The sequence below is a fragment of the Ustilago hordei genome (genome assembly GCF_900519145.1).
Source record: "Ustilago hordei strain Uho2 genome assembly, contig: UHO2_contig_18, whole genome shotgun sequence".
Classification (NCBI taxonomy): domain Eukaryota; kingdom Fungi; phylum Basidiomycota; class Ustilaginomycetes; order Ustilaginales; family Ustilaginaceae; genus Ustilago; species Ustilago hordei.
The window spans coordinates 480,618-506,692 of record NW_024545264.1 but is presented as its reverse complement, the minus strand read 5'-3'; the positions used below and the strand labels follow the sequence as shown (position 1 = coordinate 506,692).

The window sequence follows — 26,075 nt, the reverse complement described above, 5'->3', positions numbered from 1 at the left end:
CACAATGTTGACAGCGAGAGAATTCGAGCAATGCAGTGGACCGCGTCTACAGATATCGAGCAAGAAGCACCGAGATAAAAGGCAGTTTGAGATGGAGTGCTGTGGTTGAAGAAGACGACCGAGATGATGGTGGAAGACCAAGATGATGGTGAAGGCCAAGAGAAGGCAAGAGACCAAGAGAAGAAGACAAGGATTGTGCCCATTTCACTCACAGCTTAGACTCAAATTGGTAGGGGATCCCATCCAAGCCGGTTCTTGTCGGAATAGCCGCTATGGATTGGTAGCAAGGGGTTTCAAGGTTTGCTGGCATGTTGGCTTACTTTGTAGCTCCAAGAAGGCGTAGCAGCTGTCTCATGTTCAGTGTGAGTGTGAATGTGAGTGTGAGTGTGAGTGTCTGTGGCTGTCCAGTTCGGCTGGGTTCCGATCCATGAATCATTCAATCCAACGTGACATCTTGAAAGTGTCACATACGCCTTGCACTTGGCCTGCATCACTGCTTCACACTCCTAGTCTCGCCTCGACCGGGCACTTATCCCTTACTCTCTCCTGTCAGCAAGGTAGCTAGAGTCAATGTAGCTCAAGGCGCTTGCCCAAATGCCACGAGTGTAAAGCAGCAACAGGAATTGGCAAATGCAAGGGATTCAAAGTGAGGAATTGGACAAGCAGCAGCAATCCAAAATCCGCGGTTTACTCCAGCTGCAGTGCCATCTGGCTACTTTGCCACGCACTTTGACTCGTCGCATCGATCCTTTTTCCCCCTTTTTTCCCCTTTTTTCCCTTTTTCCTTGCATGCTTGTACATCACCACGGATTTACACCTGGCTGGCACGATATCAACAGCTTATTTGCGTGTGGAACTCGAGAGATCACCTTGAATCTCGCTAGTACCTCGCCGGCATTCCCGACGGCTCATCCCGATGTTCCTCCCACGCCTTGCTTCCAAAAGACGTCTTGATTCGGATACGGTTGGTTTGGCAGTGCGGAACACCCGATCAGGCTGAGTCGCTATGGACTCATTCTCAATCCTGCTTTCTCTCACGCTTGTTCGGCTTCAGATGTCCGTGTCCAAGCGAGGAGGAGCTTTCCAAACTGACGCCAATGCCTGGCAGCCCTCCGAGAGTGATTCATAATCGGGACACTTCCGATCGATAGCCGAGTGTTGGCTAAGAATCAGGATCATGGCCGTCCTGATGCCGAACAAGCTTTCGGTACCGCTCGAGCGTTCGCGATCTCCACTACAGAGTTGCCGTAACCCTCTCCGCCTTCCCACGGCCAAGCTCCGCTCTAATCCCCCAACACCTGCTTCCGTCACGATCAACGACCCATCAAGCTGCGTTCCTGACGCCCTCATTCTCATCTGTGCTCGTCCCTTTTACGTCCTTCTTACATCCTTCTTACATCCTTCTTACATCCTTCTTACATCCTTCTTACATCCTCCTTATGTCCTTCGATCCGTTTTCTAATCGATTCGCAGTTAGGCGGTGCCAGTATCACAGCGACACAGTGTTTGCGTTTTCAAATTTTGCATTGCGTTGATATGCGACATAGGACCATGCAAAGGTCAAATGTGTTTCGAAGCGATCAAGATAACGAAGAGAGTCGGCGTTTACTTGGAGTCTTCGAGGTACTGTTGGTTTCGAGTGTGGGAGAGACAGATGCAATTGCGGTCAGTATCAGCAGCATGTCCAAGTGTTGCATAGCGCAAGATTGTTGAATGCTTACCTTTCCTCGGATATCCTTCCACTGCTTCTGTTGGCGTTGAAGAGCAAATGCAATCAAAGTGATAGCAACAAACCAAGAAAGAGAGGTCAGTAAACGATTAGGATTAGCAAAGCACGATCAGCAAGCCAGCTTATGAATTGCAAAATCACGTCGAGATGTCGAAACTTACGCCCTTGTTATGCGAGTCCCACCATGCTGTGGTGGCAAGGTCGTAGCCGATACCGAAGGCGAAGGCACCGAAGAAGATCGATCCGACGCTGATGGAGTGCAGGTAGATGTGAAAGGTTGGTGGGTTGAGCGAATGGTAAGTAAGATATGTCAAGGTTGTCAGTAGAACTGTTTGTGCCGGGTTGTGACCAGTGCAGCAGGGCAACAGTGGCGATGGAGGCGAATATCGAGATCCTAGTCTATCCTCTGCTTTCGGACCCTGCTGCTCGAGAGTCGAAGGGTGCGATGATGCTGATCTGATGAGCTGAAAAAGTGAAACTCACTAAACAGAGTTACGCTTGAAGACAGTGTTGTAGACAGACTTGGCCAGCGACATTGTGAGGAGCGTGTGTGTTGGCGTGATTGACGATCGTGGAGGAAGGCAGTAACGAGTTTGATGGCGACGACCAGGTTGACAACTCGAAACTGCAATTCTAGGCGAGCGCAAAGGCTCAAGGCTCAGGCTGGAGAGAGACTACGGTTTGCTCTTGCTGCGATTTTAAATCCCAGCTTTCTCGCAACGGGCCACGGGCCACAATTCGCGGATGTGTTGAAATTCGGAACCGACCATTCCCTTTTTCGCAAACTTGATGTAGCCTCCAAAGGTCTAACAGTCGGGCCTCCTGCTTCTGCCTCTCGATTTTCGCACGACAGTAAACCCCGTGATGGCGATGCAGGGTCTCCAACAGCAGCAGCAAACAAAACACACCCACACCCACACCCACACCCACACCCACACCCACACCCACACATTTTTGAGAGAGACAGAAGGAGCCCCTGATTCTCTGCTCTGCTCTGTCCTTTCGCAACACAATATAGGCAAAGAGGGGCCAGCTGCATGTCGCGCATCTTTGCTGTCTCTTTGCATGCTGCCATGCTGTTTCGGAGGTAGAAGGTGATCTTGGCCGTCGTGCTTTCCTTTGCTATGATTGTGAGCACGTCTCTTCTTGCCGTGCCGAGAGAGCGGGAAGAGCCGTTCTTGGCTTGATCCATCGGCATGGTCCGAAAATGAGTTGTCATCCTTCTGACGTATCACATTATCACGTTGCGTCAGGTTGTGAATGATAAGAAAGCAGGCTGGTGGCGTGAGAAGAGTAGAGTCCAAGCGTAACGCCTGAGCTTGTTTGCAATGGCCTAGACCGCAATGAGCGATTCCAAATGACTGAGCGATGCGGCTGTTCCGTCTGGTTCTCTTCTCTGCTTGGGTGCCTTTGACTTTTCGAGTGTGCCTCCATCTTGCTCTTCGACTCTCTCCTTTTCTCTTGCACACCATCGACCACCATCTTCATTTGAGAGGCAAACCACCATATCCTTCCTCCCACCATATCCTTCCTCCCACCTATCCTCCTGGTCCCCACCTCGCTCTTTCTCATACTCTTCCTGATACACTGGTCATCTCATCTCAACGCCGGACAATAGCTGCACGATCTATAGCCTGAACGGATACAGCTCCCGCTCCATCACCGAATATCCTAAAGGACGTCGTCAAGCCTCTCCGAATCTCCCCTAAACTCGTTATAGGTAAAACTACCCTCTCGCTCCAAGCATCCATCCATCGCAAAGATGAAGAAAGTGCAGCGATTCATGGGTGTTGCAGACTCGAAGCCCGCATCGGCGCCTCTCAGCACCAGTCCAGCCAACTCGTTCCATAGCTCTGGCATCTCTTCCAATCAATACGCCGTGCCAAGCACACCCCGTGCAACATCGACGAGCTACGATGCTCCTGCCAACTTGCTCTTGCCGCCCTCTCTGGCCGCTCCAACATCTCACCAAACATCACAGCAATCCCAGTATGCTTCACGGCAGCTCTCGCCCCAGTCTTCCCAGACAATACTCCGATCAGCTCGTGCCTCTCCACAGCCATACAGTCCTTCAGCTCAACAGCAATACTTTGACCTTCCCACTCGTTCCCTCTCGCCAGGTCTCGCCACCAGCCCGAATGCTGCATCGCCGCTTGCCCAACCTCTGCCCACCCCTTCTGCTCAGCCCTCAGCCAACGACGCCATTCTCGTCGAACGATCTGACTTGCACAAATCGCTCAAAGCGCTCGAATCGCTTCTCGTCAATCTCGACGAGTATTGCCATCTTTCCGCTCATTTGGCCAAGGTCGAAAAGAAGCTCGCAAAGAGCGCTTCCGAGCTTGAACGAACCAAGATCGTCCTCGACACGCCTACTCAGACCCTCCAAGTCTCGTCTGCCATGTTCGAAGGCCTTGCTGAGGTCTCTTCACGCCATGCAAAACACGTCCAGAAGGAATACGAAGCTGTCAACGATGCCTGCGCCAAGTACTTCAAGAAAGTAGCAAAGGAGCAACGTGCACACGACGAGCTCGTCCAGAACCTTGATGCAAAGATCAAGAAAGCCAACGCTGCCCACGAGAAGAACGTCAAAAAGGCTACCGCCAACAAGGCGCTTGAATCTCACGACAAGTATATTGCTACCGTCCAGGCGCTCACCAACGACATCAGCCGCGCCAAGAACGCACATGCTGCCTCCATGGCTGCCAAGAGCCACGTCTCTTCTCTGCTCGTCGCAAGCACCCTTGGTGGTCTCGCTGACGTCGAGTTCAAGCGTCACTGCGAGTCAGTACGCAGAGTCGGTCCGCACGTCGGCCGTCTCAATGAACTTCTTTGCTTCACCTCGTCCGAGTTCATGCCTGCTCTTCAAGCATCCCAATTCGACCAAGCTCAGCACGGTCAAGCCGAGTATCTTGCAACCCTCGCCGCTCAGGTCGAGGCGCAGGTTGCCGCTCAAGCCCAGATCAATGCCAAAATCAACCAAGATACGCAAACCATCCTCCGCGCGCAGGAGATGGGTTGGCGCCCACCTTCACCACTTGTTCCTCCCACAACCACCTACGCCAACCTTGGTCGCAGCAGCAGCATCAACAGCAACCTCAGCAGGATCACTAATAATCGCCAATCCTTTCCGTCAGCCCCCACGAACAGCAACCTCTCCACCACCAGCAGCGCTGACAAAGCCAATGGCCTAGCAACACCTCCAGCAACTTCTGCGCACAGCTCCACCTTTTTACAGCAGCAGCCTCAGGCGCCATCGCGATCCAACTCTACCTCTAGAACACAGCCGCCCGCGCCTGCTTCGGCACCCTCTGCCGCTGCCTCTCTGTCCACTTTGCGCACTGTCGATAGCGATGCTGCATCCATTCATAGCGTAGCCACCGACAAGACTCCTCGTCCTGATCTTGACACCCCAAAGCCTCCATCTTCGGGTCTTCTTGGTGCGCCCAACAGTGTACGGCTAGTCCGTGCGCCCACCGGATCGACTATGAAGTCAATGGCCGTGCAGCCACAGACATGGCAAGATGCTCCTGTCTCATCTTCTTCCTCGTCCATCTCACCCCTTGCGCCTTTGACCCATGACCGCAACCCTACCGATTCGTCTGCGCAGGAAGGAAGCATTGTCGACAAGCTCTCTGTGCCTCGCGAAGAATCGGATGCTGCCCCCAGCCTGAGCGCAAGCAACAGCGCCCAGGGTTCGGAAGATGGCAGTCGTGTCCCCCGTACACCTGATGACAGCGAATCAGTGCCTCCAATGCAAGGCGACCGTAACGGCAACAACAGCAATAGCAAGTTGCAGCAGACATCTTCAAAGGATGCAGCCATCCTTGACTACCGCAACGTCCAGCCTACAAGCAGTGCTTTTGACCTTGAGCCTACCAAGCTCGTCACCTCTCCCACCATGCGACCTGCCCAGCGTGCTCTTGAGCAGTATCGCGAGCAGGCCAATAAGCCTCTCACTTTGCCGACAGCTACTCGGTTCGATCGCGACAGTGTCCCTAACAACGGTCAAGGTAGTCAGCTCGACCGCTCTGAGACCGTCTACAGCTCTGCCAGTCAGCAGAGTGGCGTCCAAGGTACTGACCAGGCCAACGCCCTCAAAATCAGCCTCTGGGAGCGTGAGCGTGAGCGTGAGCGTGAGCGTGAGCGTGAGCGTATGAGGCAGCTCGAGCGAGAGGAAGAGGCTTCGGCCTCACCAACACCCATGTCTGCCACAATGGAGCTGAGCTCCTCGCGTCCAACGTCCGGCATTTCCTCCGGCTCCACCGCTTCCTCTTCGTACAACAATGACGGCCCCTCACGCTCCAAGGTGAGCGATGTAAGTGCAAGCGACCGAGGCACAAGCTTTCAGGTAGGCCTTGGCTACCCGCGCTCGTCTGGCGCCGATGCTCATGACCTCGATCGCTACGCACCTGCTGTCGGCTCGACTCGCCTCTCTGCTACAGGCGTTACTCGCTCGCTCAGCACAGACACCACGGCATCTGAGCGGAGCTTTGTGGCCCGTATGAAGGCCCGCTACCAAGCTGAGAAGGATCTGGAACGCGAGCAGCGAGAGCTCAATGTGCTCGAGAAGGAGCGCGCCGCGCGAAGGGCAACCATGGATCCCAATCTCTCACTTCCATCCCTTGGCGGAGCACGAGGTCGCGTTCCGGAGATCGCCTCGCGCTATCAGATATCTGGTCCAGCCGCCTATGCTCAGGATGTCAACTCGAACAGGCGTTACCACGATAGCCTCCCTGCTAGCTCAAACTCTGGAGGCGGCCTTTCTCGCAATAGCGCCATCTCTTCTGCAGCATCTGCCGCCAGCGGTGGCATTGACGAGTTTGGTGGCCTCGTGAGAGACGGCAGGCAAGCTGGCACCCTTCCTGTTGGTGGGCGACCTATGGAGCCCCCGCACTCCGATGTCTGCGGCTGTCACCAGTGTTCCGCGCGACACTATGGCAGTGGCACCACCAGGATTGACGCCAGCGCATCTGCAGAGAAGAATGCCGGTGTCAGAGGCGATCCTAGAAAATACAACGTCCGTCGCACATCTATGCCAGTGCCGCCGAAAACTGACTCTTATACGCAGCAATCACTGTATGCCAAGCAGCACCAGCAGCACCAGCAGCAGCACCCTGGATACGCCTCTTCGCCGCCGCGAGCCTCGCCCCATGACGCCTACTCCCAACAGCAAGCTTACGGCTATAGCCAACAGCAGCAGCAACAGCATCCGCATCACCTGAATGCACCGGCATCAAGCATAGATAATGGAATCCCGCGACGAAGCTACGAAGATCTCGGCGCCGACACCGGCACGAGACGAGTAGTTTTCGCGAACGAGCGACAGAGGATCCGCTGAATGTGCATCAGCGCGGCATTGTTGAGCCTCCCGAAGCATCTCTTTCTCCTCAGTTCATCCAGGTCCATCTGATTGGCAGTGGAGCTTTACGTTCCTGAGCTAAACTTGTCGAATATCGAATACATTTGATGCTTCCTCCAACATTCCCCTACAACCGCAGCTACCTGTAAGGAACTTTACAGCTATGCTTTATGCTTTGTTTTTATGTTGCAATCTACGGTATCTCCTACAAACTGTAAACATCGGCGTCCGAAAAAGTGATGAGACCTGCGGGAATAAGAAGTGCTAAGGATGCGAAGCGAGGGCTCGCTTATATCCATCGCTTATATCTATCAAGTACAAAGTAGGCGAAGCAGCAAACCGGGGTCGCCGGTCAACAGCGGCGCTGTCAGAGTGCGGGGTAGAATGTCAAAACTCGGCGCTTCTTTTGGAGCAATCCCCACTTTGACGGCTTTCTGGCTTCGAGAAGCATACAACTTGGGCGCCGTTTTCCTGCACTCTGACACACAAAGCACTCGATTGGAGAGCTAATTCGAGAACCGGAGATCTAAGCTCCTCTCCATCCTGGGCTAGCGGCTACCTCGGCGATTTCCTTAGCTTCTTCTTCTTCAGCGGTGATGATGGCTCTCACCGTAACCTCGGCAAACGACGGCTCGATTGTTCTTCACCTTGTTTTGAGAGTTGACCGAGCTCACTCCGTCGGCTGGCGCTTCGCTAAGTTTGTAGGAGCGACTCAACGTCATGTGCTTTACGGCATATTACGGTCCGATTCGTGCCTCCTGAACGGCTCCTCTTTGCTGTGACTGCTTCGACACTGCTTGTCTATGTCGCATGGTGCATAATGAACCAAGTCACCGGTCGCTGGCTAAGCAGCGATCATTGAAAGGGCCCAACAGTGTTACCATCGGATCGGGCTGCTTCGATCGCAGCTGCGTGCTTCTGTCAGTGCAAGGTCAGGCTGTGGTCTTGGCAGACTAGCGTCTGGGGCTCCGCCTTGACCTCTCGAGCCACTAGTTCGCCGGTCCTGCCACACAAAAGTCGCTGGCTGTTTTGCTACGTCGACAACCTCTTCCGCCCTGCTCCATGTGTCAAAGTGTCATAGACTTCAGCTGAGACGGTATATAATGGCTCACTTGACCTCCAGCATTCGTGAGGTTGAACCTAAACCAAACTCCAACTCCTCCTAGCCAGCTACTCGGCTCAGCTTCTGGCTGTCAGACTCAACATCTCCGCCAGGGCGAGCAGCTACAAGCACGTTGAACAAGATGCCGTCTCTCACACTATGGACGCTGCTCCTGGTGGGTCTGTCCGCCACCTTTACCCTCACTAAAAACACCGCAGCTTCGAGCTCGATCTGTCTTGAAACCTCGTCTTCTGGCTCGGTCAATGGATCGAAAGGCTATCTCATTGCTCAGGCAGGGGAAACCACCGAAATCCTCACCTCTCGCGATGACGCACAGGTCGTTCACCATGCGGCTTTGAGCTTTGCAGCTGACCTCATGCAGATGGTCCCATCCTCCAACGTCCTGGTCCGCAACGTCACCGCTGCATCGATGAAGATGTCAACACAACAGCAACAAGGCAAAGAGAGGACGGTATTGGTAGGCACCGATGGGTCGAGCTTGATGCGCGAGTTCGCTTCCATGGATACCAATGTGCGCAGAGAAGCAGACAAGGTGCGAGGCCAGTGGGAATCCTGGTCATCAACTTTGCTGGGTGCACAGGGACTCGTGCTATTGGGTTCTGACAAACGTGGTGCTGCTTATGCGCTGTACACCTTGAGTGAAGAGCTAGGTGTTAGCCCGTGGAAGTGGTTTGCCGATGTCAACCCGACTCGGTCTCACGATGCTGTCTATTATTCTCCTTCCAATGCTTCCACTGAGGGTCAGCAAGGATCATTTGGTTCAACTTCGTGCTCCCACGGCCCACCTTTGGTCAAGTATCGTGGTATATTCCTCAACGATGAAGCACCGGCACTCACCAACTGGGCTCGTACCCACTTCAAAGGTCCTTTCCCACCTGAGAATGCCCCGCAATCCTTCAACGATGCGATGTACGCCCACGTCTTTGAGCTGCTGCTCGGACTCAAGGCCAACCTGATCTGGCCTGCGATGTGGTCCGACAGTTTCGCCGTTGCCGGTCTGCCAGATCTCCCAGGCAAGGGTGTCAACGGAACTGGCGCTGCTGGTCCCAACCAGCTCCTCGCTGACCGAATGGGCATCGTCTTTGGCACTTCACACCAGGAACCCATGGCACGTAACACACCCGAGTGGAACACGTGGTATCAAGGTCCTTGGGACTACACCACAAATCCGGACAACATCACCACCTACTGGGAGTACGGCGTCGAACGTGCTCAAGGTCTCGATACCATGTTCACGATGAGCATGCGTGGCAACGGCGACAAAGCACTGGACGGAGCCAACATGGAGCTACTTGAGAACATTATGGCAAAACAGAAGAGCCTTCTGCCTCACGATGATGCCAAGAATGCATCCAAGGTCACTGTCCCCATGATCATCTGTCTCTACACCGAAGTGCAGGGCTACTACAACGAAGGTCTCAAGGTTGACGATGACATCACGCTGCTGTGGACGGATGACAACTTTGGCTTCATTCGTCGTATCCCAACTGAAGAAGAGAAGAAGACTCGGTCTGGTGGTGCTGGTCTCTACTATCACGCAGACTACGTCGGTCATCCTCGTTCCTACAAGTGGATCAACACAGTCAACCTCGTCAATGCTTGGGAACAGCTCAACGTTGCCTTCCTCAACGACCAGACTGAGATTTTCATCCTCAACGTCGGCGATCTCAAGCCGGTCGAAGTTCCCATTCACTTCACTCTCAACATGGCTTACGACAACACCGGCTTCCGTCACGCATCTAACGTTACCACTTGGCTCGACACTTGGGCTGCCAAAACGTTTGGCATGGGAGCCAACAAGGAGCATCTCAAGATAGCTGAAGTGGTGCGTGGCTATTCGTGGCTCAACTCTCGAATCAAGCCTGAGATGGTCAACTCGACTACCTGGAGTGTAGTCAGCCATGCCGAAGCCGAATCTGTTCTTTCTCACTGGAACCGGCTTGTCTCGATCGTGGAGGATGACTTGATGCCCTACTTCCACAAGAGCCCGAACTGGGATGCATTCTATCAGCTCGTAGCATATCCCACCCTCGCCTCCGCTAACCTCAACAAGATGCACATCGCTGTTGGACGCAACAACCTCGCCGGCGCTCAGTCGAAGAATTCTGCCAACCACTGGGCCCGTCTGGCGCGCTCCCTCTTCAAGCACGACCAAGAACTAACCCAGGCCTACCACTCGCTCGGCAAGGGAAAATGGCAGCACATGATGTCTCAGCCACACATGGGAAGCCAATATTGGCAGCAGCCTATGCGGAACATGCTCGAACCTCTCGCCTTCATGCAGGTGGAGGATGAGGAATGGCCAAACACTGCCCTCGGAAGCAACTTGAGGGTGAGCGTGGATGGAAGCATGGGTGCTTGGCCAGGCGATAACCAGTACAACTGCAAGGATGGATACAACTGCCCAGACCCCAATTTGAGGGTTTTGGGCAAGTACGACGGTGACCAGTCAAGAAGAGTTTCGGTCGGTGCGGGTGATTCGAATCCTTTCTCATTCAGCGCCACTACAAATGTCACCTGGCTGAGTGTCGAGCAGCGACTTACCACTCTTGACTCGTTGCCGTCTTCGATGGGCAACTCAAGCTCGCAGCACCAGCAACGAGATTTCATTTTCCAAGACGGAGCAAGGTTCCTACAGAAGCGGAAGAATGGCGGCTTTAACGCCGGCGGAAACTTGGACGACGAATTTGAGGTCTCACTGCACGTCGACTGGTCGAAGCTGGGAGAGTATGATTGTGCGGATGTTAGCTCGGTGATGGAGAGGATGCAGACGGGCAAAGTGTACATCAACACGACAAGCATTGCTGCAGGACAATACGTTGGCATGTCAGCGTTGACCAACGTTACTGTCAGTCTCACTGTTGATCCTTGCACTGCCAATTCGGCGTCGAAGGGCACCTTCATCGGCTCTCCTGCTGATCAGTCCGTTTCGATGCTCGCTGCTCACGCAACCAAAGAGCCTGCTCGAGACGCTAATGCAACGCCTACCTACATCGAGACGCTCCCCGACTACGGCTTGATCGGATCAGGAGTCACCGTGCTCCCTCCCACAGCCGACTCCATCCCTGTTGGTGCGGGTCCCTCGCTTGCATTCAACTTCTTCATCCCACCCTCCTCCAGCAAAGCCAGCGACAAGGGAACCACCTCGTTCAATGTGACAAGCTGGCTAGCTCCCATTCTGAACTACAGAGACAAACGACCTCTCAAGTACGTTCTTGAACTCGACAACGACCCTTCCTCGCGCACAGAGGTCACGCCCGTACCGGAGAACATCACTCCCGGCACAAACTCAGCGGATTGGGGCAAGGTTGTCAGTGCCAACATTCGGAAGGTCACCACTGAGCTCAAGGCAAAGAGTAACGGAGGTGTGAGTGGAGAGCACACTGTGAGATGGTGGCCACTAGAGCCAGGGATTGTGCTGCAGAAGGTGGTTGTGGAACCGAAGGGGATAATGAGCACATTGACGAGTCTGGGCATGCCTGAGAGCGGGCGTGCTGGAATGATCTAATCCTCGCCACTCCTACGCGGAGGTGCTGGCGCTGATAATTATGGTTGATGAGGTTGTGGTAGAGCTGGTTGAGGTGGAAGAGGTGGTGGCAGAAGAAGTGGAATTGCTGCTGGATGTAGTGGATGTTGCAGCAGCGCTTGAGGTCGAGCTTGCAGAAGCTGCAGCAGTGCTAGTTGTAGTGGCAGAAGCTGCGAGCAAAGCCAAAGCGACAATGCTAGAGCTAGAAGTGGTTGCTGCCACTAATGAAGAAGGCAAGATTCTCCGGTTGACAGGGTAAATGCGCATCGGAGAATCAAACAGAGTAGACACCGAAACTGCTTGCCCGGGCTGCATATCCTCCTATTGTGCTTTTGCTGGAACTAGGCTCGCCCAATCGAGCAAGCATATCGCTCAGTTGTTTGTTATCCTATCGAGATCCAGCTAGAGTCTGCTACTGATCATCGCAGGACACGACGAGAGGAACGGCTGAGACAGCGAAAGCGGTTGTGATAGAGTGGCACTTTTTGACAGGCTTCGATGCAATCCAAATTCGAAAAATGGGCGCCGATTTCCGATCCTGACCGCCGATCTGAGACTTTTGCCCGATACGGCTTGCTTTTTCTCCTGTATTTTGGGGTCGCATTTTATGCTTCCTTTTCGATGATCCTTTTTGCAATAATGAAAAAAAAAAGGAAAGGTCGCATCGAAAGGGCGCAGAATGCTTCTGTAGATCCGATGCCGATCTCAAGGCCGTAAAGCAGAGGTGTCAGTCGTGTCGACCTAACATTCTTCCGCTTTACTCTTGGTCTACCAATCTCGATGATCTGCACCCTTCCCATCCATCCATCCATTACTGCATCCATTACTGCATCCATTACTGCATCCGCATTCATGAATGCAAAGCCAGCCTGATGTGTCAAGCAGTGCCTGTTGGACGCATAAGCGAGTCGCTCTAAAGTAACCAACCCACCGGCTAAAAATGGCTCGCTCCTCTTGGCCTTGCCTCCCCACTTCTTTTATCGAGAGCCAGAGGTGGCCGAGTACCGATGCAGCGGCAGACGATGCTCCGGACTGTAACTATCTCATCTTTGATGCCGATTGGAGAGACAAGATCGCAACGAGTGCAGCGGGCTCATGTATGTATTCTGTCATGCCGCGCAGACGTTGTTGTGTTGTGTTGTTGATACTGTAATCCATCCAATCATCTAGCTGCTACGGCTATGACTTGATCAATGCATTACCCCATAGGTTCATGCCATTGTATGAACGGTTCGACTCTGCATCAATGACAAGTCAGCAGAACTAGCGTTTGACGTGACGCTCAGAGCCTTCGCAATGTCGCCCATCAAAGGGGTTAGCAGCACAAAGCACCAAAGATCCAAGCTCGAGTGCGGCTAAACAGAAGAACGGAGAAGCTTTGGAAGTCAGACGACGCTATCGAGCTCGCTAAACGAGCATCAAGGAAGACCCTGATCCGCGTCTCAAACCTTCTCTTCATCTCGAACACCCCTGTTCTAGTGTCAAGCCTTCCACTGTTGCTTGTGTCGCCAAGGTTCTAGCTCGCCTTTGCGCGAAGAAGCATGATGATGGAGCTATAGCCATACCTCGCGCTCTGATCTCAAGCGGTTCGGCCCACCCTCTTCCGTATCTAACTCTGCCGCACATCATTATCAATCAACGGCAATGTCCTTCGCCATGTAGATCTTCGACAACCACAAGCTAAATCTATTTGGTCCTTGGCCGTAGTTTAGCTCTGCACAGCTATCTCTTCTTCGCACCGATCGATGAGTGGGTAGAAGCGGTAGAAGCGGGGAAGATGTGCACCACACGTATGAACAATGTCCCTCCTTCCTCGACACTCCAAACAAGTTGATATAACACACCCGTCGATCCTCCTCCCTAACCCCTCTTCCTTCAACATCCTCCTGGCACACCACTCTTGCCTATTCTGGACTCCATTCACTCTCACTAGAAGGTCATCCACTTCTGCCCTTTAGCCATTTTTTTTGCTCACCATCATCATGAAGGTGGTCACTTACAAGGCACTGGTTGCCCTCCTCTCGCTCGCCTTGATGGCTGAGTCTTCCCCAGTTGCATCTCCCTTTGTAGTCAAGGAATCTGTACCTCTTCCCTCGACTTGGGTGCGTCGTTCCACTGCCGACTCCGAGACCGTTGTCCCTCTGCGCTTCGCTCTTCGTCAGTCCGCCGTCTCTGGCTTGCAGGCTAAGCTCCACGAGACTTCCAACCCTGACTCTGCTCTCTACGGCCGACACCTTTCCGCCGAGCAAGTCTCGTCTTACCTCCAGCCTGAAAAGCGCACCGTTGAGGAGGTCGAGCTCTGGCTTCGTGATGCTGGTGTAGAGGTCGACGAGAACCTCGCCAAGCGCTCCTTCTCGGGAGACACCTTCACCGTCCACGTCCCCGTCTGGAAGGCTCGCCAGCTTCTCAACGCCGACCTTGGTGTTTACGAGCACAAGCGATCTGGTACTCTCGCTGTCCGCGCCGAGACTTACTCTGTCCCTCGCAGCGTCTCTGAGCATCTTGACTACGTCGGACCTCTCACCTTGTTCACAGACCCTAAGCCTCATGCCTCGGGCATTGCCGGCGTTCAGATCGAAGAGCTCCCTGACGTCGCCACCAACCTCGTTTCCAACCTTCAGAAAGCTGCCGGCGACAGCACCCCTGCCGCCTGCAACCCTGGTCGCGTCACCTCCCTTTGCCTCCGCACCTTCTACAAGACGGTCAACTACGTTCCTAAGGCGGCCAACAAGTTCAAGGTGGGCATCAGTGGTTTCCTTGGCGAGTATGCAAACTTTGCCGACTTTTCCGGATACCTCGGCGAGCAGCGTTCTGATGCCGCCGCGGCAGGTTACAACTTCACCGTTCAGTCGATCAACAACGGCTTGAACGATCAGAGCGATCCTGGATCCGAGGCTAACCTGGATGTTGAAACTGTTGGTGGATTCATCTTCCCCATCCCTTTCACCTACTACACTACCACTGGTTCGCCTCCCTTCACACCTGACGCTGCCACCGTTAACAACACCAACGAGCCTTACGAGCTTCAGATGAACTACCTCCTCTCGCTCGGGGACCAAGACCTCCCCAAGGTCCTTTCCACTTCGTACGGTGATGACGAGCAGACGGTCCCTCGCGCTTATGCCGAGAGGGTTTGCAACTACATCATGGCTCTTGGTGCTCGTGGTGTTTCGACCATCTACTCTTCTGGTGATTCGGGCATTGGACATGATGGAAAGTGCATTAGCAACGGAGCTGTCAACAAGAACGGTACTCGTCAGTTCCTCCCCGCTTTCCCCGCTTCTTGCCCTTACGCTACTGCGGTGGGAGCTACTCAGAACTTCAGCCCTGAAATCGCTGTAAACGGCGACCTTCGCGGCTTCTACTCTGGTGCTGGTTTCTCCGACTACTTCAAGCGCCCCTCCTACCAAGACAAAGTCGTCAAAGACTACATCAAGTCGCTCAACCAAGAATACAAGGGTCTCTACAACAACCAAGGTCGTGGATACCCCGACGTTGCAGCCCAGGGTTCCCGCTACGTCATCAAGGTCGGTGGTAAGAACTATCTTATCTACGGCACTTCTGCTTCCGCTCCTACTTTCGCCTCGGTTCTTGCGCTGTTGAACGACAACAGGATCAGTCAAGGAAAGAGCAGCTTGGGCTTCATCAACCCTCTCATCTACAGCAAGTGGTTGGGTACTCCTGCGTTGAAGGATATCACTGAGGGCAGCAGTAACGGTTGCAACACTACTGGTTTCCCTGCTAAGCAAGGTTGGGATGCAGTCACGGGTGCAGGTACTCCTAACTTTGAGGAGATGTTGAAGCGTCTTCCCTAGACAACCCGTCCTCCTTCTTCCGCGCTCTTTTTTTTGTTTCGCTTTCTTTAGACGCTCCGTAGACGGTGTAGTTGCAGTTTCAATCAAGATCTATGTTTGAAAACAATCTGGTGCCTGAGTGGTGTGATATCAAGCGTCTGTTCGCTTCAACGTCGAGGGCAGCAGCAATCACAAACGACCAGGCAGTGTTGCGGAATGGGATATATATCGTGCCATGTATTGCAACATAACAATCTCAGCTGTATCGAGCGAATTAACCGTGCTTCCAGTAGCAGATATCACCATCTTGCACCTTGTATTCCCTCCCGATCTGCTTGTATTTACCGGCTGCCTTGACACCAGTCTCACTTGCGTGTTCCTTGATGTCGTCGATGCCGAAGACCTCACCGCAGACAAACTTCTTCTGGAAATCGGTATGAATGATACCGGCAGCCTCGGGAGCCTTCAACCCTTTCCTGAAAGTCCAAGCTCGCACCTCATCCGGGCCGGCAGTAAAGTATCGGACCAAATCGAGACCGTCGTAACCAGCCTTGGTGATCTTACCAAGAGCACCGGTAATGTTGTCTCCGAGCGTGGCGAGTTCTGCTGCCTCTGCTTCAGGAGAGCCAAGTGCAAGGAGACGCTCTTCGAGAGCAACGGAGAAGGGAATCAGGAGATCACCAGGGTTGTTCTCGTCAATCCACTGCTTGATCTTGGGGAGCCACTTGTTCTTCTTGCGGACGTAGTCACGTTCGGAGAGGTTGACGAGGTAGATGACCGGTTTGGCGGTGAGCAATTGAAGGTTGTTGATGACTTCGACCTGCGAGCGCCAAGCAGATTGCAATAGGAGAGGAAAAGGGCCAAGTGTGAGTAATGGCTGTACTTTTGTCACGTAAACTTTCGCCTGTTACTACTACTGCTATGCGTTGCTGATGCTGCGATGGTATTGGTTGCGTTGCTTGAAGATTATTGGAAGGATCAGTTGAATACTAATTATCTCATATTGGCTTGATGGGCCATCGACGAGCTGGGTTATTAGAATTTCGAGTGTCTCAATGCGCACTCTTTATCATCATTTGGAGTTGCCTGCCAATCGCCTTGAGGAATCATCGATGCATTCCGCAGCGAGAGCAGCAGCAGCAGCAGTGAAAGTTGCAATGTTGAAGTACGGCAACTTACCTCGTTGTTGTTCCAGTCGCCCTTTCGAATATCCTTGTTGTCCTCCTGAACATACTTCAAGATTTTCTCGATGATAGCAACCTCTTCCTTCCTCTTCTTGTCTTCCAAGCTGACGTTACCGGCACTCCTGGCGTTCTTCTTCGAGTTGTCAAGGGCCTTCTCGATCCAGTCGATGTCCTTCAACCTCAACTCGGTCGAGATAATCTCCATATCCCTGATAGGGTTGACGTCACCCTCGACGTGAATAACCTCTGCATCATCGAAAGCCCTAACCACCTGAAAGATACCATCGACACTCCTGACGTTGCTCAAGAAAGCGTTACCCAAACCGGCACCTGTACTCGCACCTGCTGTCAAACCAGCGATATCAATGCAAGTCAAAAAGGCAGGAACCTCAGACTTGGGTTTGTACTGCTGCACCAACCAAGTGAACCTGTCATCGGGGACAGGAACTCGAGCCTCTTCAGGCTCGATAGTAGCGTAGGGGAAATTGGCGGATTTGCCCAAATCGCACTTGGCAATGACGTTGAAAAGCGACGACTTGCCGACGTTGGGCAAACCAACAATACCCATCTTGAGGTTATTCGAGGGACGACCCAGACGGATCTTCTCGACGACGGCTTGCTTCTTGGGAGGCATCTTGCGGGATTTTGCTGCTAGACTAGGGGTGGTAGCAAAAGTTCGAAGCGAGAGGAAGGATGCTCTAGCTGGAGTTGCTACTCGTATGATGCTAAGTGTGAGTTGGAAAAGAGACGCCGATGTGCGAGGTGTGAAGATGGAAATGCGTGAGTTGCTGGTGGTGGCCAGTCGTAGATGAGCCATGTAACAGCCGTCGAAGGGATATAGAAGGAGGACTTGCTGTAGGTCTGCGATGTTGCAAGACAAGAAACAAGGCAAGAATTGGAGTGAGTATTGCTCCATGACCGACAAGGCGAACACAAATTTCTTCCTGAAATGTCCATCGTTCTTTCTCGGCCGACTGAATTGTTTTCTCCAAAAAAGGGGGGAAGGGTTGTAAGATCGCCAAGAAGTTACAGCAACTAAATTTGGGGAAGAAAAAAACAAAAAAGGGATCGACGGATGTTGACGTTAAATTAATTTGCTCTGGTTGATTTGAAATTTCAAATGATGTTCAGGAGACAAAAGTGAAATGCTGCGCCGGAGAAGCGGAGAAGCGGCGAAGCGGCGAAGCGGCGAAGCGGAGAAAGCGCGTCTTCGGCACAAGAACAGTCTAAGATCGCACACACACACGCTGGCAGGAACAGTTGCTGATTCGAATTCAAACTGTTTGGCTTGGCATCTTGACCAATATCGCTGACACCAAGCTTGCTGTCCACCACCATCATCTCCACGCCCTATCGTTTGCCGCGAACACACGAACACACGCACACACGAACACACGCTACGATGCGATCGACAAATTTCGCACTCGCCCTAATGGCGCTCGTCCTCTCCTTTATCGCTGTTGCATCCGCCAGCCAGGCCGAACCTTCGCCTGCCCCTCTCGAAAAGCGTCAAGCAGCTGCTGGTGGTGGTGGCGGTGTCGCAACTACATACACTGGTGTCCAGATCATCTCCGGCTACAACCCACCACCTTCTCCGGCTCTGCCATCACCCACCGTCTCGCGAGGAACCATCTTGACTACCATCCCAGGCTACGGCAACAACTCCAACACTGGTGGAGGTAACCCTTTGAACCAAGGCTCCGGTATGGGTTCGTCGAGCGGTGCATTGTCCTTGTTGAGCGATACACACCTTGTTTCGGGTGCCGCTGCTTCGGCTACCTTCATGTGTGTTGCGGTTATCGCTGCGGCTGCAGTTCTTCTTTGAGCGAGCACGCGAAAGCATCTCAGCCTCGAATTCGGCGGGAATCCTTCAAGCACAGCAAACTTGCCAGCAGCAGCTTCAGTCGCCATGTCAAGCCATCCATTGCTCTTGTTCATGCCGCCGTTACTTGATTGAAAGGCAGTGTACACGAAGCAGGCGCTTGCAAAGCATCATCGACTTTGTCATGTTGGTCAATCCAGCTTCCCATCAACCTATCCCAGCCGATTTTGCACCCATCGATCGACTCGACAACGGACTATATATATATATATTTCCCTTCCCCTCTTTCACTTGTACATATTTCAGCTCGCCGCTCTTTTCCTGCTCATAGCCTCTCTTTTCTACGCCCTTCCCATTTGCCTTGTCGCGCATTCGATATGTTACCCCTTTTCTCTCTCGCAATGCATCTTTCTTTCAGCCAGAACTAGACTCAAGCAATGAACTGTTCGATTTCGAGAGCATACAGTGCACGTGCCAGCGTACAGCTACACTACAACATGAATGAGAGTCAGAAACAAGATCGGAGCAAGCATCGAGATCATCGAGTGTAGATGTGGCTAGTGAGAAGGAGCTTTCTTGGAATGAATGCGATGATGGCTGTGCTTGTGGCCATGTTGGTGATGATGGCTGTGCTTGTGGCCATGTTTGTGATGATGGCTGTGCTTGTGGCCGTGTTTGTGATGGCCGTGTCTCTTGGGACCAGATCCAGACTTGGCCTTGTGGGAAGGATTGTGAGGTGCAGGCAGAGAAGGCGAATGGGAAGATCGCTTCCTGATACCGAAAGGACTCATACCTCCTTCGCCTAACATCTTACCCAAACCGCCCATGCCTCCTCCGCCCAACATTGATCCCAGTCCGCCCATTCCTCCTGGTCCTCCGCCCAACATCGACCCAAGACCATTCATACCGCCGCTCGTGCTTCCACTTGTGCTTCCACTCGTGATTTCACTTGTGCTTCCACTTGTGTTTCCACTTGTGCTTTCACTTGTGCTTCCACACTGCCTATAAGCCTGCACCAAAAACTGTACCGCCTCCGGCACATTTTGCATGTTATACGTCAAATGAGCCATCATATTGAACCCGTTCATGCACACCGGATCACCCACATGACAGTACATCTTCCAATTCTTCGTCGTCGGGACCGGCTGCGTCTTTAAGGGATCACCAAAAGTTACCGCCCCAACCACATTGCGCCCTTGGATCTTGTGCACTACCATTGCACCTTTACTGTAACCGCCCAGGACGAACTTGGTTGAGGGGCAACGGGAGGAGATGGAAGCCATGTATTGAGAAGCCGTGTTGGCTCCGACTCCAGGAGAGACCATGTATTCGGCACTGGAAGTGTACACTGTGTCGTAGCATTGTGTGCCCGGCACGGCTTGTTGGAGGCCGTTGCAGAGGGGTTTGCCGACGATGCCAAAGGTTCCTTGCATTTCCGCGGTGCCTCGTGCGAAGATCAAGTAGAGTGGGGGACAGCCGCCGGAAGAGGAGGAGGAAGGGGAGAAGGAAGGGGAGGAGGAGCCACCGCTTCCGCCACCACCCATCATGGAACCAAGTCCACCCATGCCGCCGAGGCTGGGTATTCCACCCAAACCGCCAAGGCTGGGCATCCCTCCCATACCGCTCATACCCATCATGAGCGGTGAGCGTTTGCGTTTGCGACGTCGAGCAGGTGTTGTTTCTCCCCTGCTGGACAGAGTGCTCGAGCCTGTGCTTCCGTCTGCAGAAGTGCCTGAGCTCGCAGCACTAGTGTCAGCCGGTCCTGTGTCGACGGCTGTGCTAGTGCTGCCTGTACCTGAAGTCGAACTTCCGGGCAGGTAAGGGGTTGAAGCAGCGCCAGTGCTAGTTTCTCCCCCTCCTCCTCCTCCTCCAGCACCACCAGCGCCACCAGCACCACCTGCACCACCTGCACCACCTGCTCCGCTAGCACTACCTAAGCTTCCGACTCCTCCGGGGCTTCCTGCAGCGCCAGCACTACCTGAACTTCCTGCGCTCGTGCCAGAGCCACCGACACCGCCGGCTCCGCCCAATCCTCCAGCACCACTAGCATCACCTGGGCTTAAAGATCCCCCAAGAGCAGAATCTGCTCCGCCTGAGCCACCGACACCACCTGCTCCACCAGCACTGCCCGTACTACTCTCACCACCAGCACTTCCCGTGCTACTCTCACCACCAAGACTTCCTGCAGCCTCACCAGGGCTAGCAAGACTACCATCACTACCAGAAGCAGTGCCACCACTACCCCCCATGAGTCCACCCAAACCAGGCAATCCGGGCAAACCACCCCCTCCTGCACCACCACCTAGCATACCCATTAAGGGACTACCACCACCACCACTACCACCGCCCATCAGCCCCCCGCCTAGCATAGACCCCAGTCCACCACCGCCCATCATATCAGTCATCAAACATCTTTTGAGAAAACTTACTATCATCCCTCGCAACCCTCCAGGGGTTTGGTCTGTGTTGCTTACCGCCGGGGCAGCATTGGCCGTCGATAGTGTGAGAAAAAGGAGAGTGAGGTAGGATGAGGCCGCCAGGGCCTTTGGAATGCGCATCTTCGGCAGAAATTGCTCTAAGTGCCAGCTGCAGATGGAATAGCCGTATGGGAGGAGGGAAGAGGACACGGACGTTGGAAGGGGGTCGTGTTATATGCTGGTCCCCCTTCCCTAAGGTAAAGTTGACGTCTGTGTGTTGCATTAATCTATCCCTGCGCATGGGAGACTGAATCTCAGGTCAAATGCCAACGCCTTGCAAATACCACCGTAGAGGCTTTATGATGAAAGAACGATCAGATCACGTACGGCGTCACTTTGGTTGACCTAAACATCATCTCAGCCGGGGCCTAAACATTCAGCTGTGTCACATCTCATCAACGCACCCTCCGTTCTGATCGCTTCTGCATCACCAAAGACAGCCTGCTACAGCACCGACGAGCTGAATCTCATCGGAAAACCAACTTAGACACCCAGCCGCCGACACGCACACCACGTCACAGTAGGAACCTCGTAACTCGACTCTTCTGTATTGCAGTTGTCAACTTGTGCCACCAACCACCAACCCCACCGCCACTTGCGCAAGAGCCTCTCCGCTTTCATTTCGGCAACCTTCTCGAGCCTCTCCCAGCTCAATTAACCGTCCTTTTCCCGAGATTGTGTCCGAGCAAAGTCACTGAGATATCAAACGCTGATGATACGATGAGGGGAAGGGTAAGAGGGTTTTTAAAGTCAGTTAAATTTTGAGATACCAAACGTGTATATGTACAATGCTGGTTTGGTTTGCATAATCGCTTCGTTAGCGTAGTTGGATTATCGCATCCGTCTAATACGAGATGCCTCAGAATCACTCTCTGAGTTTGTTACAACGGAAGGTCACTGGTTCGATCCCAGTACGGAGCAAAAATTTTCACCTCCTCGAGGGGTTTATTTCTTTTTCTTTTTCTTTTTCTTTTTGTTGATTTCGTCGTGTCAACTCTAGTCTGCAACACAGCTTCGTTTCGCTGCATGTGTTCTATGATGGCAGAACAAGCACTGGAGGGGAGGTAGTTGCTGCTAAGGCGGACGCTTTTGGTGAAAAGCATTGAGGCAGTGCGGTATGCAAAATTGTGAAGAGCGGGCAAGTTTCGCGAAATTGCGTCTCATCCATTGCTGGAATGCTATTCACAACATCGTCAAAGCATACCTACCACCGTCAGAGCGCTTATGCTGTAACTTGCTACCATTTCATAATGCACTACTACGCGAAGCGAGCTCTAAGTCTGCTTCACAAGGTTGCTATTCAACGAAGGAACCCGGTATCGAAACTCACCAGAACCTTCCCTGACACCACCCACCCCCGTTCCAAGGCCTTCTTCTTCTTCGCTCTGTTTTGCCTTCTCACCAAGCTTCTCACCGATTCGGCCGAGATCATCGACCTCTTTTGGCTTCTCTTGGATTGTCTTGCCCTTCCCCCCAACTGCTTCCTCACCAGGAGCAGTAAGGGGTCGTCCGAACCACCCCTCGCCACTCCCCCAAGTAGCAGCCACATACATCCCAAGTCCAGCAATAAAAGTCAAAACGGTAAGTGTACATAAAGGAATCAGCAGAATCTGGCGGATCTTTTCCCAAGCAGAACCAGGGATTGGATCCGAAACTACCGTTCCGTGCCCTCCTTTACGGTGTGCTGTAGTGGTAGGGTGAGCAGTGTGAGAGGTGTGAGTGTGGGTGTGGGTGGAAGGAGGTGGTTTCGTTGCGAGAAGGCGTTGAGTTGGGGTGGTGGTGGTGCGAGTGCGAGTTGTGCGTTGACGTGTAGGTCTAGCAGCAACCTCTGTCCGTGTGGACCGTATGCGAGAGGTACCTTCTGCTTGACTCGAAGAACTTGTGCTGTTGAACATCGAAAGAGTGCTGTCTAGCTTCGCCTCTTGGGAGGTTGAGATGGGCGCTGAGCCCACAAGCCCAGCTTGTATGGCTAGCAGCACTAGTAGAGCCGCCGAGACCATCATCTTCGACTTGTTGTCACGCCGAGTTGTGAGCATTCTTGCGGATCAGCTAAGTTTCTCTCGTGATAATTGTCTTGGTGCCGAGTCTGCTTGATGCTGTGACTCTGTCGTTGGACTCGTTAGAAGTCTTGATTTGGCACCTGTGAGAGCACGTTGCTTGGTGGTAGAGGGAAGCCAAGACAACGCGCTTGGACCTGGTATCGCTGCTTACAACTGCGAGATGGTTGACGATCGTAAAGAGATAACGATACCAGAAAGCAAACCCAAGCAATCGAATGTGAAGGTTCGACGCCCTCTTTCAGCCCCAGCTTGCTGATACACCGCATTCATCAAGCCACGAAGCACACCAAGAGGCTGGCAAGCAACGATTCGCCCAACTCTCTTGCAAGTGGACGGAGAGCTCAAGTTCGCTTCAAAACCAAAGTCGCTGGAAGAACTGCAAGGCGAAACCTCTTCACGTCAAACAAAAAATTCCCACGTGGCTGCATTTAAAATTTTCGCCATTTTCCATTTATTTGGTTTGAGCCTTGGCCGGTTTTGAGCTCCGACGAATGAAGCGAACGTCTTTTTCCCACCGTCTTTCAGCATTGGGCGAATGATGGAGGTAGTCATCACTGTTCCCGCCCGCACTTCTATGTATGCAAAGGCAAGGCGAAATGGCTATAACGCCAAGGCCTCTCACTTTGCCCAGCCTTATCCTTGTCCTCGTGAGAACTAGTTTGCCGTCATTCCACTTTGTTTCAGTCGGAAAGGCAGTATGAGAGAACAAAACGATTGCAATTCCAAGTGACTAATCTATGCTACAAAATCTATTTACAATTTTCCTTCAAGAGAGGAAAGGGGGACTACTTGGTCAAGTAAACGACCTTAGCAAACTTCAACTGTTCCAAAATCGCCAACTCACTGGCAATAGGCTTCTGTGCAACGACGACTGCGTCGAACATCCCATCGAACTTTTCCGCATTTCTAAAATCTTCCATGTCGACTTTACCCCACTTTTCGCTGGTAACGTATTGGTCCACGTAACTGACTTCCACTCCCAGCTCTGTGAGCTTGTCGGCGAGTGTAACAGTAGGTGCGTAGGCCAGCGAAGCTTCGCCACGCTTGAAACCCATTCCCACGACAGCAACCTTAGGCTTACCCTGCTTTCCGAGTGCTGTGTGGTTCTGCGTAGCGATTTCGGCAAGCTCTACTGCCTTTTCAACTGGACGTCGCTGGTTAGCTAAAGCAGCTGTGCGGAGGAGGGGCAGATCGCAATTAGCGAAAAGATAGAAAGGGTTAACGGGGATACAGTGACCACCAGCGCCTAGGGAAGGCGTGTAAGGCATGAAACCAAAAGGTTTAGTTGCAGAAGCCATAACCACCTCATGAACGTCAACACCGTGCTTAGCGCAAGCATCGGCGATTTCGTTGACGTATGCAATGTTGATCAGGCGCTGGCAGTTTTCGTATAGCTTTGTAAATTCCGCAACTTCCGGTTTTGAGACAGGAACGACCTTGCTGAAGACGCGAGAATAGAGCTCGGTAATGCGATGCAACGAAGGTGTGTCCAATCCAGAAACAACCTTGGGAATGTCTTGGAATGCAGGCAAGGTTCGGCCTGGGTCAACGCGTTCGGGTGAGAAGCCCACATGGATACCCTTAGCGAGGAGAGGGGAGAACAACTCGCGTGTCATTCCAACAGTGACGGAGGACTCAACAACAACCGTGGATCCAGGCTGTGCGATACGTGAAACCATGTTAAAAGCCGACCTAATATGTGTTTGATCCACCTGACTAAGGTCAGAGGTGAGAAGAGTAGGGACCGAGATGAGGCAAAGATCGAAAGCCTTTGTCCTATCATCCGCCTCAAGATCGGAGATGAAAGTTACGTTGGGGTTGTTGCAGTGCAACTTCCTTAGATGCTGGCATCTGTTTTCGGAAACGTCGAATGCGACAACCTCGTACGCAGAAGAGAAACGCTCCATGAGATGAGCACCGACAAATCCAACACCAACAACCAGAACGGTACCATGAGTAGACTTGACAGAGTCGAATTCCAGTGCAGCGTCAGCAACAGCGTCTGAACCGAAGAAAGCGGCTTTGCTGGGCGAAGGAGTGGTTGCGGGGGTGAGAGAATCTTGAGAGGCTGTGAGAGAGGGACATCGCTGCATAGCGGTGAAGGAGTAGTCGGCGAGATCTTCAGTTTCAATGTCGTCTTCGTCCTCTTCGACTGAGGTGGGGTTCTTGCAGGGGTAAGCGGAGTTAAGGACGGGAGCAAGGAGGCGGACGACATCGAGAGAGTCTTTGGCGGGGGTCTGGTCGACAACGACACGACCAGAGCCGAGGTTGGGAAGGGTGGTGCGATCGGTGAAGGCAGACATTGTGGCAGTCGGTAGGGAGGGGGAAGATGCTGAGAAAAGGGGAGTGGAATTGCGATTGGCACTGAAACTGGCACAGGGTGTAAGGAGGGAGGGATAAGCAAAGATTTGATGAAAAGAAGTCTGAGTTAATTCGAGTCGCAAGTGCTGCTGTTATATATGATGAGAGATGAAAGCCAAGTTGCATCGAACACCGTAGACTGTCGACAGTCTATCAAGTTTGCTTGACAATAGCCGTAGTCACTGCAGATCACTCTCGCTATTTGCGAATGTCTTTCGTTGAAAGGTGCAAGAATTGTTCGCTCCATCAGCCAAAGTTGCAACAGCCTAGCTTCACTTCCGGCGGCAAAGAAAATCAGGCCACGTTCTGTGCACTGAGCATGAACAATGACCAAGCGGGCAAAAGGAGATGTTCTTCCAGGCTGCGGCGCAATTCGCTTCATGCAAACAAAGTTCAAGATCAGTCTCTTGAGCATTTCTTCGCTCACTCTCGGGCAAGGTGAAACACATCGATGAAGTGCGCGTGGGAAGAGAATCTTGAAAAGGCAGAACTTGCCGCTTTTGGTAAGATATGGAAGGGTGAGCGTGCATGTGTTCGCTCATGGGGAGGACTAGCTGGAGACCAAGACAGCACGGGTGAGCAGCTACTCAGAGCAGCGACCGTAGTGGTGATGTGCTCGATAGACCTCTGCAGGCTGTTG

General features: G+C 52.9%; 9 protein-coding genes and 1 non-coding gene across 10 annotated transcripts; 5 read left to right on the top strand and 5 right to left on the bottom strand.

Moving 5' to 3' along the window:
• Window positions 1-1,605: 1,605 nt before the first annotated feature.
• Window positions 1,606-2,265, bottom strand: UHO2_06422 (putative QCR9 - ubiquinol--cytochrome-c reductase subunit 9; the record flags this gene model as incomplete). The annotated part of the gene is made up of 4 exons (XM_041556430.1): window positions 1,606-1,626; window positions 1,722-1,748; window positions 1,891-1,978; window positions 2,213-2,265. The coding sequence occupies 4 exons, from the start codon at window positions 2,263-2,265 to the stop codon at window positions 1,606-1,608; spliced, it is 189 nt and encodes a 62-aa protein (XP_041412364.1).
• A 1,226-nt stretch (window positions 2,266-3,491) lies between these two features.
• Window positions 3,492-7,067, top strand: UHO2_06421 (uncharacterized protein; the record flags this gene model as incomplete). Its single annotated transcript, XM_041556429.1, has 1 exon — window positions 3,492-7,067. One exon carries the CDS (start codon window positions 3,492-3,494, stop codon window positions 7,065-7,067), a length of 3,576 nt encoding a protein of 1,191 aa, XP_041412363.1.
• A 1,265-nt stretch (window positions 7,068-8,332) lies between these two features.
• UHO2_06420 (uncharacterized protein) lies at window positions 8,333-11,719 on the top strand (the record flags this gene model as incomplete). The annotated part of the gene is made up of 1 exon (XM_041556428.1): window positions 8,333-11,719. The coding sequence occupies one exon, from the start codon at window positions 8,333-8,335 to the stop codon at window positions 11,717-11,719; it is 3,387 nt and encodes a 1,128-aa protein (XP_041412362.1).
• A 2,000-nt stretch (window positions 11,720-13,719) lies between these two features.
• Window positions 13,720-15,552, top strand: UHO2_06419 (uncharacterized protein; the record flags this gene model as incomplete). The annotated part of the gene is made up of 1 exon (XM_041556427.1): window positions 13,720-15,552. The coding sequence occupies one exon, from the start codon at window positions 13,720-13,722 to the stop codon at window positions 15,550-15,552; it is 1,833 nt and encodes a 610-aa protein (XP_041412361.1).
• A 253-nt stretch (window positions 15,553-15,805) lies between these two features.
• On the bottom strand, window positions 15,806-17,349 carry UHO2_06418 (uncharacterized protein; the record flags this gene model as incomplete). The annotated part of the gene is made up of 2 exons (XM_041556426.1): window positions 15,806-16,351; window positions 16,711-17,349. 2 exons carry the CDS (start codon window positions 17,347-17,349, stop codon window positions 15,806-15,808), a joined length of 1,185 nt encoding a protein of 394 aa, XP_041412360.1.
• Window positions 17,350-18,117: 768 nt separating this feature from the next.
• On the top strand, window positions 18,118-18,540 carry UHO2_06417 (uncharacterized protein; the record flags this gene model as incomplete). The annotated part of the gene is made up of 1 exon (XM_041556425.1): window positions 18,118-18,540. The coding sequence occupies one exon, from the start codon at window positions 18,118-18,120 to the stop codon at window positions 18,538-18,540; it is 423 nt and encodes a 140-aa protein (XP_041412359.1).
• Window positions 18,541-19,094: 554 nt separating this feature from the next.
• Window positions 19,095-20,930, bottom strand: UHO2_06416 (uncharacterized protein; the record flags this gene model as incomplete). Its single annotated transcript, XM_041556424.1, has 1 exon — window positions 19,095-20,930. One exon carries the CDS (start codon window positions 20,928-20,930, stop codon window positions 19,095-19,097), a length of 1,836 nt encoding a protein of 611 aa, XP_041412358.1.
• Window positions 20,931-21,825: 895 nt separating this feature from the next.
• On the top strand, window positions 21,826-21,935 carry tRNA-Ile(AAT). The gene has a single exon. It is a non-coding gene; the product is annotated as a tRNA-Ile (tRNA).
• Window positions 21,936-22,288: 353 nt separating this feature from the next.
• Window positions 22,289-23,017, bottom strand: UHO2_06415 (uncharacterized protein; the record flags this gene model as incomplete). Its single annotated transcript, XM_041556423.1, has 1 exon — window positions 22,289-23,017. One exon carries the CDS (start codon window positions 23,015-23,017, stop codon window positions 22,289-22,291), a length of 729 nt encoding a protein of 242 aa, XP_041412357.1.
• Window positions 23,018-23,859: 842 nt separating this feature from the next.
• On the bottom strand, window positions 23,860-25,377 carry UHO2_06414 (uncharacterized protein; the record flags this gene model as incomplete). Its single annotated transcript, XM_041556422.1, has 1 exon — window positions 23,860-25,377. The coding sequence occupies one exon, from the start codon at window positions 25,375-25,377 to the stop codon at window positions 23,860-23,862; it is 1,518 nt and encodes a 505-aa protein (XP_041412356.1).
• Between the last annotated feature and the right edge of the window lie 698 nt (window positions 25,378-26,075).